This window comes from Coregonus clupeaformis, chromosome 5 (genome assembly GCF_020615455.1).
Source record: "Coregonus clupeaformis isolate EN_2021a chromosome 5, ASM2061545v1, whole genome shotgun sequence".
Taxonomy (NCBI): Eukaryota; Metazoa; Chordata; class Actinopteri; order Salmoniformes; family Salmonidae; genus Coregonus; species Coregonus clupeaformis.
In genome coordinates this window covers 31,457,141-31,471,656 of record NC_059196.1, presented here as the reverse complement: position 1 = coordinate 31,471,656, position 14,516 = coordinate 31,457,141, and the positions used below count along the sequence as shown (strand labels likewise).

The window sequence follows — 14,516 nt, the reverse complement described above, 5'->3', positions numbered from 1 at the left end:
AGTAATAGAAAAATTATCACATACCATACCGTATAAAGTATACAGTGAGCCAAAACAGATGCATGATAAATTCATTGAGGGGCTTTGTAACATCCAGGAGGTTAGCCAAAGGCAACAACAGGCAGTGAACCCTTTTATGATTGGGCCAATAGAGATCATATGTTCTATTAAACTCTATTATTGGGCCATTCTTACAGAGGGTCTGAGTGCTTTAGATTAAGAAATAAAATGAGGGCACCACACAAGAAGCAATTTGACACCTTTAGCAGAACATTATCTGGCTCTTGGACCATGCAGTGTTTTATAATGAGAGGCCATGTAGTAATAGCATGTCCGGGCTCCCTCCAGTCTCTTCCCTACATATACTGTCTTATCGGTGGGCCTCTTGGGAGCCTGGTGGAGGCAGAGGAAGGTTGCAGTGGGGAAGCTCACTACTCGTCTATCAGTTTTACAGAGTGTGAAGCTGCTAATTGAAGCAATAACAGACAGGCTGAGGTTTTATCAGATCAATGGCCCAAAAGCTGTGTTGATATAGATACAAGGATCACCCCGCAATGCTTGTTTTCACTAATAGTCTTCCTTCTAATTCAATTTGAGAATTGTATCTTTATCTGAAAGTATGTTTCATCTAAAGAAAAAAAGCTGATAAACCTACTTTCCCCATCTTATTCTGCTCCATTCCAGATTTGTGATCAATTTGAATGAATTTACATTAAATAAGGAACTAATCTAAAATGAAGACACATTAATCTTCTCTACCACATCTTCAGCCTTGTTCACATCAGGAGATAAGCCCAAAGTGCACCAGCAGCTCTCTATATCTTAGCTATTAGCTGAAAGAGGATTAAAATCAATTCTCCATGCAGCGGCATCCTGATTGATACACATACAGTTTTAATTGGGATATTCCGATTGAATCCAGCACTGGGACACTGGAGTGGGCTTTCTGATTGATGATGCTTTATTTCACCACCACACTGGAGGCCTCATCCAACTATCTGGATGCTTCCATGGACTAAGCAGAATCATCACAATTGACTGCCATCATGACGTTTGCTTTTGAACAGCGACCAACCAAATAACCTGAATGAGCTCAGTGTATGCAGGGGAAGGGTGATGGAAGAGAGGCACTATAATTATCTAACAAACTCTCTACAAACTAGTTAAGCAAAGGCAGAAATACTTTTTTACAACATGCAACTTCCTTACAATGACATTGGCTATGCAATGCATTGGATTTAATTGGAGTTTCAGTGTGTGTTTGAATGTGGAGGAGACGTTATTGAAAAGAGCATGGTCTGCTGGCGACAGGAGATCTTAATGTTACTAGCAGTCATGTAGAACCAACCGATTATTCAGACATAAACATATTCTGCCAGCCTGTGAGACAGAATGAGGGCACATTTTTAGGAAGATGTCTTGTCACAATGAATATATTCTAATAGACGCTCTACACTCTTTTGGAACCCACAAAAAAGGGTTCCAAAAGGGTTATTCGGCTGTCCCCATAGGATAATGGTTGCAGGTAGAACCCTTTTTGGTTACAGATAGAATCGTTTTGGGTTCCATGTTGAACCCTCTGTAGAAACGATTGGACATGGAACCCAAAAGGGTTCTACCTGCAACCAAAAATGACTATTCAAAGGGTTCTCCTATGGGGACAGCCGAAGAACCCTTTAAGGTTCTACATAGCACCTTTTTTTCTAAGAGTGTACACTACAGTGTATTTCATTTTCACTTGCAGATCAAAGTGGGATGTCAGCTCATTACAGATGGACCTGCAGAGAAACTGGAGTAAACTGCCCTTGGGACAATGATCCACTACACCTCACATAGAAGACACTCCCAGTAAAGCAATGAAAACAAGCAAGCATCCCAGAAAAGTGCTCAAAATAGACCACGTTAACATATGTAGCTTAAGAAACAAGGTTCATGAAATTAATAACTTGCTAGTAACAGATGACATTCATATTCTGACTATCTCTGAAACTCATTTAGACAATACCTTTGATGATACAGTGGTAGCAATACAAGGTTATAACATTTACAGAAAATACAGAAATGCCAGTGGTGGAGGTGTTGCTGTTTATATTCAGAACCATATTCCTGTAGAGATTTGAGAGGATCTCATGTTAAATACTGTTGAAGTAATATGGCTACAGGTTCTTCTGCCTCAACTAAAGCCCATTCCTGTGGGACGCTGCTATAGACCAACAAGTGCCAACAGTCAGTATCTGGATAATATGTGTGAAATGCTTGATAATGTATGTGATATCAACAGAGAGGTATATTTTCTGAGTGATTTAGATATTGACTGGCTTTCATCATGCTGCCCACTCAAGAAAAAGCTTAAAACTGTAACCAGTGCCTGCAACCTGGTTCAGGTTATCAGTCAACCTACCATCAACATGTATTGATCTCATCTTTACTAATACTGCAGAAATGTGCTTGAAAGCAGTATCCAGGACATCGGATGTAGTGATCACAATATAGTAGCCATATCTAGGAAAACCAAAGTTCCAAAGGCTGGGCCCAATATAGTGTATAAGAGGGGTCATACAATAGGTTTTGTAGTGATTCCTATGTTGTTGATGTAAATAATATTTGTTGGTCCGTGGTGTGTAATGAGGAGCAAACAGACGTTGCACTTGACACATTTATGAAATTGCTTATCCCAGTTACTAATGAGCATGCACCCATTAAGAAAATGACTGTAAAAACTGCTAAATCCCTGTGGATTGATGAGGAATTGAAAAATGGTATGGTTGAGAGGGATGAGGCAAAAGGAATGGCAAATAAGTCTGGCTGCACAACCGATTGGCAAACGTAATGCAAATTACGCTGACACTACACATCCAAGTATATCTGACCAAATTATGAAAGACAAGAATTGCCATATCTTCAATTTAAGCCTACAGGAAAATGTGTGCCCTCAGGCCTGGAGGGAAGCAAAAGTCATTCCGCTATCTAAGAATAGTAAAGCCCCCTTTACTGGCTCAACTAGCCGACCAATCAGCCTGTTACCAACCCTTAGTAAACTTTTCGAAAGAATTGTGTTTGACCAGATACAATGCTATTTTACAGTAAACAAATGGACAACAGACTTTCAGCACGCTTATAGGGAAGGACATTCAACAAGCACAGCACTTACACAAATGACTGATGATTGGCTGAGAGATATTGATGATAAAAAGATTGTGGGGGCTGTTTTGTTAGACTTTAGTGCGGCTTTTGACATTATCGATCATAGTCTGCTGCTGGAAAAACGTATGTGTTATGGCTTTACACCCCCTGCTATATTGTGGATAAAGAGTTACCTGTCTAACAGAACACAGATGGTGTTCTTTAATGGAAGCCTCTCCAACATAATCCAGGCAGAATCAGGAATTCCCCAGGGCAGCTGTCTAGGCCCCTTACTTTTTTCAATCTTTACTAATGACATGCCACTGGCTTTGAGTAAAGCCAGTGTGTCTATGTATGCGGATGACTCAACACTATACACGTCAGATACTGCAGTGACTGAAATGACTGCAACACTTAACAAAGAGCTGCAGTTAGTTTTAGAATGGGTGGCAAGGAATAAGCTAGTCCTAAATATTTAATAAACTAAAAGCATTCACTAAACCCTAAACCTCAACAAAATCTTGTAATAAATCATGTGGAAATTGAGCAAATTTAGGTGACTAAACTGCTTGGAGTAACCCTGGATTGTAAACTGTCATGGTCAAAACATATTGATACAACAGTAGCTAAGATGGGGAGGAGTCTGTACATAATAAAGCGCTATTCTACCTTCTTAACAGCACTATCAACAAGGTATGTCCTACAGGCTCTAGTTTTGTTGCACCTGGACTACTGTTCAGTCGTGTGGTCAGGTGCCACAAAGAGGGACTTAGGAAAATTGCAATTGGCTCAGAACAGGGCAGCACGGCTGGCCCTTGGATGTACACAGAGAGCACACATGAATAATATGCATGTCAATCTCTCCTGGCTCAAAGTGGAGGAGAGATTGACTTCGTCACTACTTGTATTTGTGAGCGGTATTGACATGTTGAAAGGACCAAGCTGTCTGTTTAAACAACTAGCACACAGCTCAGACACCCATGCATACCCCACAATACATGCCACCAGAGGTCTCTTCACAGTCCCCAAGTCCAGAACAGACTATGGGGAGGTGCACATGTATTGTAATGTTTTTAAAATTGTATAACTGCCTTAACTTTGTCGGACCCCAGGACGAGTAGCTGCTGTCTTGGCAGCAGCTAATGTTGATCCATAATAAATATAAATACAAATACACGCTAACCATCCATGTGAGCGTTGTGTGAATTTGGGAGTCATCTGATCTTTTTTCAACAATTGGTCTTTTGACTAATCACTTCAGATCTTTTTCAGAGCTGATATGATTGGTCAAAAGACCAATTAGTGAAAAAAAGAAGAGAGAGTTATAGTTCACTTTCTCAGGCTTTATGTGGCAGAGAGCTAGTGAGAGCTGAGCTGCCGGTCGATACAAAGGTGATCATGGAGGGGTGTCTTCCCTGAGAGGGGGAACTTAGTGAAGAACAAGCCAGCTGAAATTTCAATAATCTGATCAGACTTGTATTAGAGAGGTTTAATACAATTGATTGTTTTGAACCATGGCATGTCAAATGCTGCGTTTACACAGGCAGCCCAATTCTGATCTTTTTTTCACTAATTGGTCTTTTGACCAATCAGATCAGCTCTGAAAAAGATCTGATGTGAAAGATCTGATGTGATTGGTCAAAAGACCAATTAGTGGGAAAAATATCAGAAATGGCCTGCCTGTGTAAACACAGCCAAGGAGGTTTAGAATGGAAACCACTGCAAAACTCAGTAGATTGCACAGTATTGTGCCATCATGAAAAGTCTAGAATATACTAATGACAAAATACAAATAGAATGTATGCTTTGTTTTTAGATCCTTCGCATTCTTTTGCTATCCAGTATTACCTCCCATTGGGCAAAGACTGGTTGAATCAATGTTGTTTCCATGTCATTTTAACAATGGAATTCAATGTGATGATGTTGAATCAACATGGAATATATGTATATATTCTTAAATTCCATTCCTTACTAGATTTGTGTGTATTGGGTATATGTTGTGAAATTGTTAGTTCTATATCGTGGAGCTCCGCCACATAGGGGAGCTCTGCTCCTATTGGTTTACCCCGCTGCCTAGGCAGCGAACAGCCTGAGACAACATTATGCACACACCTGCAGCCAATAGGAGTACTGGTGTCCCTATAAGAGGGGACGCTTCCCCTCAATCAGCCTCCCATTATCTTCAGCGACTGGACTGGACTGAAGAAGCCGAAGACTCAGGACAAAGAAAACGCAGTCGATTTTCCAGATCATCGACTTCGTCCTAAAATGAGCACACCAGGAGATTTTCCACCCCCGAAAGCTATTTTCAGAGCTCAATGTCGCTGTTCCTCTATGGTGGCTGCTGACCCCCACAACTTATGTTTCGTGTGTCTAGGGTCACAGCACGCCAGGGACGGCCTCGTAGATCCTCCACTATGTGCCAGCTGCGCCCTCCTTTCATGGAAATAGGCATTTTTTAGGGAGGATATTCCTCTTCAGGATGTGCTATCAGTGTTAGCCTCAGCTTCTGAAGCATCATCTGAGGGCGCTGACTCAGGAGATGATAGAAGAGATGGATATTCCAGCGGAACAATCCATCCCTCTGACCCATGATTTTAAGACCCCATTTCCATTGGAAAGGGCAAGGTCTTTTTCATCCCTGGGCGATGATGATGCGGGCTCTGAGAATTCAGCAGCCACATCATACGCCACAGCATCTCTGCGCTCTGACTTTCCAGGGCTCATCGAGAGGGCTGCCGAGCGCCTGCAGATTAAGCTGCCCCCCATTCCCTCCAACCCGGAAGTGGATATGATGGAGGGCGGTCCTTATTCCAGGCCCAGGAGGGCAGCGGAGCCTCTGGCACCGACCATGCCTTTGCTTGGTAAGTATGTGGAGGGCTCATGGGAGGAACCTTTTGCGGCGCGTTCGCCGGCTAAGGCGTACCTCCCATTCATCAGTGTAGAAGGCAGACAGCAGGGCTTTTCAAGGGGAATCCCTAGGCTCGAGAGCGCCCTGACTGCGTATCTCGTACCGGGTTCGAGCCCCTGGCCCTCGTCCAAGAAAGCCGTTCTACCCACACAGAAGGACCGACTCACAGCACAGCTGGTTGAGAAGTCCTTCGTGTTGGGAGCACAGGCCGTTGCAGCGGCGAATAATATTGCCCTCCTAGCAGCCTCTCTGTCCAGCCTAACAACGGGTAAGTCTGAGCTCACTGGGGAGGAAGTGGAAGAGGCGTCCAGAATTTCTGCCGCTATTCTCCACTTAACGCAGGCATCAGCTGTGTGTGCGGGGAGGTCCATGGCCACTTCGGTGGTGGTGGAATGACACCTTTGGCTGTCTATGACAGCCATGAAAAAGAGACAGACAGAGCCGCGTTCCTGAACGCCCCCATCTCTGACGACGGCCTGTTTGGGGTCGCCGTCAAAGATGCGACGGAGCGTTTTATGAGGCTTGACGAGGAGAGGAAGCAGCTGGCCAGACACCTGCCACTGGCAGGAAGACTCAGCCCTGCACCGAAACGACCGTCAAACTCCACCGCCTCAAGTAGACAGGGGTCTACAGCGAGGCGTCGTGCCCGGCGCCATGCAGCGACTTCCGGCAGCAGAGAAGCGGGCCCCGCCCCTCCTGCGGAGCCAGAGGTCCCGACCGTGCCGTTGACGAGAGAGGTCGTCAGAGCGTATTCTTGGAAGCACCCGAAGGGTGGCCAGAAGAGACGGCGCCTATAACGTGGCGAGGGGGCGAGAATGGGAGATGGCACAGCGGCTGGTACGACTGTGCCCACTATTCCCCCCACCCTTCTGTTGAGGGTATGGAGGGAACGGTTGTTGTTGATGTGTTGAATAAAGAGTTGGCTCCAATTGACTTCGTCACAAGAGAGCCCCTTTTCCATGATACATCCGAGAACGTTCATGCTCCTTCACTCTCTCTCTCTCACCACTCTGAGTGTAGCTCATCCCACCAAGGGTGCGTAGTTGAACACACACATGAGGCGGGTGTTAAAAAGGTAACAAGGCGCCGCCTTGCTTTACCTCATAAAGACCTCACATTACAGACTTCTAGGAGTGCTGTAGTGAAGGTCTCACATAGCAGACTGCAGTCACAGCCAGGTAATAGAATGATGACGCAATCGCTATTCGGGGACGGCGCTCTGTCTCAGGCTAACGCCTCAGTCAGTGCAGTTCAGACCCGTGCTGCGTTCACGGAGGGCCGGGATATCGAGGTTACAAGTTTAACCAACGTATCGGCGCCCCGCTTTCTCTCAGAACGCGCTAATGTTTCCTCTCCCTTTCTTGGGAGGCCCGCCTTGGGCTGTTCCACCACTTCAGTGTTGGGGAACAGCGGCGGCGAGGGCTGTCGAGGAATACAGGTCCTTCCTACTGAATGTACCACAGCTTCGCGCTCTTCTGCTTTCTCTGCATTGCTGGGAGTGGCGGCAAAGCTGTACCCTCTCCCTCTGGTTAGACCAGACGTTGCAGAAGGGTTATGCAATCCAATTTCATCGGACCCCTCCCCCATTCAGGGGGGTGGTGGAGACGGTGATGAAAACGCCAGAAAAGGTTGCCGCTCTCGTTGCAGAGATTACAGAACTTTTGGCGAAGGAGGCGGTCACAGTAGTTCCCTGGGAGCAAAGGAACAAAGGGCTATATTCACCCTATTTCCTGGTGCCGAAAAAGACAGGGGGAATGAGGCCGATATTGGATTTATGCATTCTCAACGAGAGCGTAGCCGAACGGCCCTTCCGAATGCTAACGACAAAACGTCTACTGGAATGTGTCCAGAAGGGAGACTTTTGTACGAGCATAGACCAAAAGGACGCGTACTTTTATGTGCCGGTGCAGCTGCGTCACAGGAAGTTTCTGCGGTTCGACCTTTCAAGGGGTGGCGTACGAGTTCACGAGGATGCCATTCGGGTACGCCCTGGCACCTCACACGTTTTTCAAATGTGTGGAGGCGGCATTGGAACCGTTGCGTTGTCAGGGAATAAGGCTACTGGCCTACCTAGACGACCTACTGGTTCTCACCCCGTCAGCAGAGCTGGCGTTCACTCACATGACACAGACAGTGATTCATCTCACGCGTCTGGGGTTCGCTGTGAATTGGAAAAAGATTGTCATCAGATTGTCTATCTGGGGATACAGACAGACACTGTAACGATGAGGGCTCGAATTTCGGACCCTCTAAGGGTTGCTATGTTGCTAGCCCTATGAAGGTTTCTTCCGAATCACACGGTAACGGCGCTTTCGGTCATGTCACTCTTGGGTCTCATGTCGTCGGCCCATTTCGTGGTTCTGCTGGGACTCCTGCGCATGCGCAGGATACAGCGATGGTTCGCCCATCTACGACTAGACCCAGTGCGCCAACGTCGTCGGTTGGTGGTGGTTCCCCTCTCGTTTAGTGCAGATCTGAACTATTGGAAAGACCCACGTGTTCTCACGCACTGAGTCCCAATTGGCAAAGTGTCCTCCTACATTCCAGTGTTTACAGATGCCTCTCTGACTGGATGGGGAGGGACATGTCAGACCCAAGCGATAGGAGGTGTGTGGCCTCTTTCGAGTCGTCACATCAACCTCTTAGAGTTGGAAACGGTTCAACTGGTTCTGACCCACTTCGCGTCTACCCTTCGGGGTCGCGATGTGCTGGTCTGGTCAGACAACCGAACCACAGTAGCCCACATCAATCGCGGAGATGATTCAGATGTTGATTGCGCCACCTTGGCCAATTCCACATCAACGGGACGCGTTGTCTCAGGCGGGAGGCGCGATAGGGCAGTTGCCCATAATCGGCCAACCACTGAAGGCTTGGCTCCTGAGAGGGACAGGCTAGAGCGCCGTGGGTTATCTGATTCTGTAATCAGAACCATACAGGGTTCACGTGCCAGTTCCACTTCCATGGTTTATGCCAGCAAATGGAACGTGTTTTCACAGTGGTGTGCCACAGAAAATGTGGACCCCGTGTGCTGTCAGGTTGAGAGTGTTCTCTCGTTCCTACAGTTCTTATTTGATAAGCAACGATCGCCCGCCACCATTAAGGTGTTTGCAGCGGCGATTTCGACTTGTCATGAGGGGTTTGGCAGAGACACTGTCTTCAGCCACCCTCTGGTGAAACGTTTCCTTTTGGGAACACGGCGGCTTAGGCCAACGCCTAGAGCCACGGTTCCTCAATGGGATTTGGCTCTGGTACTCCGTTCGAACCATTGAACCATTTCCCCTCAAGATGCTGTCTTTGAAGACTGCACTGTTGCTCGCTTTGACAACTGATAAGCGTGTCAGTGATTTGTGTGCTCTTTCGACGAGACCCGACTGCCTTGCCATTAATGGTAATTTGAGCAGAGCTGTGTTACGTCCTAACCCGGTATTTATGCAGAAGGTTATTAAGAGCTCATATAGATCACAGACCGTGGAGCTGTGGGCTTTTTCTCCCTCTCCCCATGGGGAGAGGAGAGAGGAAAGGCTCCATCGCCTGTGCCCAGTGCGCGCTTTGGCATGTATGTGTGGTCCTCTGTAGCTCAGCTGGTAGAGCACGGCGCTTGTAACGCCAAGATAGTGGGTTCGATCCCCGGGACCACCCATACACAAAAATGTATGCACGCATGACTGTAAGTCGCTTTGGATAAAAGCGTCTGCTAAATGGCATATTATTATTATTATATTATATGTTGAGCCCAAAGCAGCGATTAGGTCATCGCCTCAGCTGTTTGTGTCACGGTGCGGCTGCACTAGGTAGACCACTTTCGTAACACTTTCGTAACAGTGTCTGTCTCATTGGCTTTGCGAAGGCATTGAGACAGCTTATGAGGCAGCGGGGCGACAATTGCCTCAGGGTATAAGAGCCTACTCCACTTGTGGAGTAGCGGCTTCTACTGCCCTTTTCAGAGGAACAGGGGTAGAGGGTATTTGTGCAGTTGCGTCGTGGTCATGACCATCTCCATTTATCAGTTTCTATCTCTTGGATATGTCTTCTAACTCTTTGGCTCGGTCTGTACTCAGCGTAGCTGATGGGAGACCTTGAGCTAGGAGAAAAGAATGCAGGACTAAAGACGTAGGTCTCTTTCAGGTCCGCTCCTGTTAGAGGTAGACATACAGTGGGGGAAAAAAGTATTTAGTCAACCACCAATTGTGCAAGTTCTCCCACTTAAAAAGACGAGAGAGGCCTGTAATTTTCATCATAGGTACACGTCAACTATGACAGACAAATTGAGGGAAAAAAATCCAGAAAATCACATTGTAGGATTTTTTATGAATTTATTTGCAAATTATGGTGGAAAATAAGTATTTGGTCACCTACAAACAAGCAAGATTTCTGGCTCTCACAGACCTGTAACTTCTTCTTTAAGAGGCTCCTCTGTCCTCCAGTCGTTACCTGTATTAATGGCACCTGTTTGAACTTGTTATCAGTATGAAAGACACCTGTCCACAACCTCAAACAGTCACACTCCAAACTCCACTATGGCCAAGACCAAAGAGCTGTCAAAGGACACCAGAAACAAAATTGTAGACCTGCACCAGGCTGGGAAGACTGAATCTGCAATAGGTAAGCAGCTTGGTTTGAAGAAATCAACTGTGGGAGCAATTATTAGGAAATGGAAGACATACAAGAACATTGATAATCTCCCTCGATCTGGGGCTCCACGCAAGATCTCACCCCGTGGGGTCAAAATGATCACAAGGACGGTGAGCAAAAATCCCAGAACCACACGGGGGGACCTAGTGAATGTCCTGCAGAGAGCTGGGACCAAAGTAACAAAGCCTACCATCAGTAACACACTACGCCGCCAGGGACTCAAATCCTGCAGTGCAGACGTGTCCCCCTGATTAAGCCAGTACATGTCCAGGCCCGTCTGAAGTTTGCTAGAGTGCATTTGGATGATCCAGAAGAGGATTGGGAGAATGTCATATGGTCAGATGAAACCAAAATAGAACTTTTTGGTAAAAACTCAACTCGTCGTGTTTGGAGGACAAAGAATGCTGAGTTGCATCCAAAGAACACCATACCTACTGTGAAGCATGGGGGTGGAAACATCATGCTTTGGGGCTGTTTTTCTGCAAAGGGACCAGGACGACTGATCCGTGTAAAGGAAAGAATGAATGGGGCCATGCATTGTGAGATTTTGAGTGAAATCCTCCTTCCATCAGCAAGGGCATTGAAGATGAAACGTGGCTGGGTCTTTCAGCATGACAATGATCCCAAACACACCGCCCGGGCAACGAAGGAGTGGCTTCGTAAGAAGCATTTCAAGGTCCTGGAGTGGCCTAGCCAGTCTCCAGATCTCAACCCCATAGAACATCTTTGGAGGGAGTTGAAAGTCTGTGTTGCCCAGCGACAGCCCCAAAACATCACTGCTCTAGAGGAGATCTGCATGGAGGAATGGGCCAAAATACCAGCAACAGTGTGTGAAAACCTTGTGAAGACTTACAGAAAACGTTTGACCTGTGTCATTGCCAACAAAGGGTATATAACAAAGTATTGAGAAACTTTTGTTATTGACCAAATACTTATTTTGCACCATCATTTGCAAATAAATTCATTAAAAATCCTACAATGTGATTTTCTGGATATTTTTTTCTCATTTTGTCTGTCATAGTTGACGTGTACCTATGATGAAAATTACAGGCCTCTCTCATCTTTTTAAGTGGGAGAACGTGCACAATTGGTGGCTGACTAAATACTTTTTTCCCCCACTGTATATGACATGACTCCTGACTGACATGTTCAATACAGTAGAGGGAATGTTATTAATCTGCCCACCAGTGTTACTGGGTTGAGGCGGGATGATGAGGGAAATAGTTTTTGTAACTTTGTTACTTTACTATTAGACCGGTCATAAAATATTGACGGAATTGTGACGTCATCTATCTGCTGGTTCAGATTAGTATGACTCGTGTTCTGGTTATCTGTCCACTAGACATTGGCAATGCCATTGGACTAGGTGGGGCGGATTTGTACCGAGGACACAGTATATTGTGACACAGTGTGTCACAGTACTGTGGGACTTGGTCGCAGCCATTGCTAGGCCTGACCTTTTAAGTGGGAAGTGTTGGGCTCGGCAGGGAGTACATTTTGGAGCGGAGCTCCACGATATAGAACGATAGTTACCGGAGTTGTAACTCCATTTCTATGAGTGGAGCAGAGCCCCATAGGACTTAAGGCCCTGCCCACCCTCCAGTCTCGCTGAATAACATTTCTCGGGAGGCTGATTGAGGGGAAGCGTCCCCTCTTATAGGGACACCAGTACTCCTATTGGCTGCAGGTGTGTGCATAATTCATGTGTGTGTGTGTAGACTGCTGTACTAGAAGGCCCCAGCATAGCAGGGTTCCAATCAAAAAAGAGGCATCAAACAGAAATAGAGACAGAGCAAACAATGTACAGTATGTGTAATAGACAAACCCACATTACTGTGTAAAAAATACTGAAGAGCAGAATCTTTGGGCGAGAGTAAACAAAGCCCCATCTATCGCAAAAAGTGTGCATAATTAATTAAATGAAATTATGATTGTTATGTTTCTAATTTGTGCCTATTGGTAAAGACTGTGAAGATTTAGGAGGACAGATGTAACAAGGTAATAATGGAAGGGCCATTGAGCAAATATACAAGTCTGATGAGTTGCTATTGGGATTAGATTGCACTGGCAGCCTGATATCCAGAAAGCTAACAAAGCATTGAACCAATTAACTAATTAATTACACACTGAATTAGGTTAGAAATTAATCAGAGGCAGCATGTAGCAGAAAATGAGCACAGAGGGAAACAGTGAGCACAGAGGGAAACAGAGCCAACGGTTAAAGAGAGAGAGAGTTTACCCATGTTAAGTTTGACCCACCATTTGTGCTACAAAGCGTGCTGGTATCGGGGACTGGTTTGAGAGCTGCAGTGTTCTGGAGACATCGGTCAGAACCGGTATGCTGCCAAAGGCCACCTCTGTGGTCATCACATGGACTACCGGACCCTCCCCAATGCAGGACAGGAGCAGGTTCTATGGAATTACAAGAAATTAGAGGGACCAGGGGTATAAATGCAAGGCTACACACACACACACACACACACACTAGCACAGACATAATCTCACCAGAGGAGGCTCCTTCTTCCCAAATACAGCAATGTGTACAGTTTGTTGGAGCCTGCCAACAGTCTTAGCCAGCAGAACCAGGGGGATGTCCACAACACTGTGGGGCTGAATGACCCCTCGTGGGTGGGCACTGAAGTAGAGCAGAGAGGGGTCATCCTCATACTCCTGGAGAGAGGGACCACAGACACAGTGTTAGAGAAATGCCTGAAGCCCTGAAACATCCAGACAGTAAGTGCCTGATAAACTTGTCTGTCAAAGACAATAGATTGGCCCCTTGGCAGTGATCAAGGGAAGCCAAGCGTAGAGCAATGACAAATGGATGGTGGAGAGACCAGACAGTCAGAGACACTGAAGCATTATAAAAAAAACAGTAAACTTTCAAATCTAACCTGGAACAGAAGGCCGTAGCATGCAGGCAGGTCACTGTCATTAGTAAGCTTCACTGACTGCTCGTAAGGGTAACTCAGGAAACATCTCTGGAACTGTAGTACTGGGGTATCCAGAAGAACATTTGGTATGACACACCTACGGACAGACATTTACCCAAGCTTAATACACCACTCACCTTTTTAGTTACACACACATAGGCCTACACAGTAGAATAATTATCCCTATATGCTTACAGCTCCACACTGATGTGTTGAGGTTATGAAGTAGTTTTCTATGAGGGGTCTCTGACATTGAAGTGAATGAAAGGACTATTAATCATCTGCTCTGAATGAGGAGTTCCCCCCTGACCATAAATCAGGACATTACTGTAGCATAGAGGTGTGTTTTGACCCTGGATCTAGACCTCTAACCTGGCATTGATGGGTAGGGCCAGCACATCCTCCCCCACCCCTTGTACGTCCACCACTAGAGCCAGGCTGTAGCACTGAACACTGTTGGAGCACAGGGTCACCTACAGATGGAGGTGCACAGCAGACATACTGGTTAAACAGACAAACATAAGCATGACATAACCATGGCACTTCTACTGTGCTTGTTTGGCAAATCAGGGTTCTCCCCAAAGAATGTAAGAGAGGCGCTGTGTCACCTTGTGGACTGGCTGCGCCACTACATACAAATATAATATATTTTTGTATTACTTTATTTGTTATCATAAGACAATTTTTTCCTCTAGGTTGCAGGAAATGGCAGTTACAGGTGTTCAAAAACTGCCCCCCTCTGGGACTTCCCCCGGCCGTACTCAGCAGTAACGCCAGGGTAGTGGGTTCGATCCCCGGGACCACTCATACGTAAAAATGACTGTAAGTCGCTTTGGATAAAAGTGTCTGCTAAATGGCATATTATTATTATTATTCAAAAATCGGGGGGAGAACCCTGCAAATATATTCACAGTTTA

At 46.0% G+C, this 14,516-nt stretch overlaps 1 protein-coding gene across 1 annotated transcript in view; it reads right to left on the bottom strand.

The window, feature by feature from the left end:
- Positions 1-14,516, bottom strand: part of LOC121577462 (hydrocephalus-inducing protein homolog) — a 117,432-nt gene that overhangs the window by 64,159 nt on the left and 38,757 nt on the right. Inside the window, 4 exon segments of the mRNA XM_045213948.1 lie at positions 12,926-13,078; positions 13,172-13,336; positions 13,561-13,696; positions 13,972-14,072. Coding sequence (XP_045069883.1) covers positions 12,926-13,078; positions 13,172-13,336; positions 13,561-13,696; positions 13,972-14,072 — 555 coding nt within the window.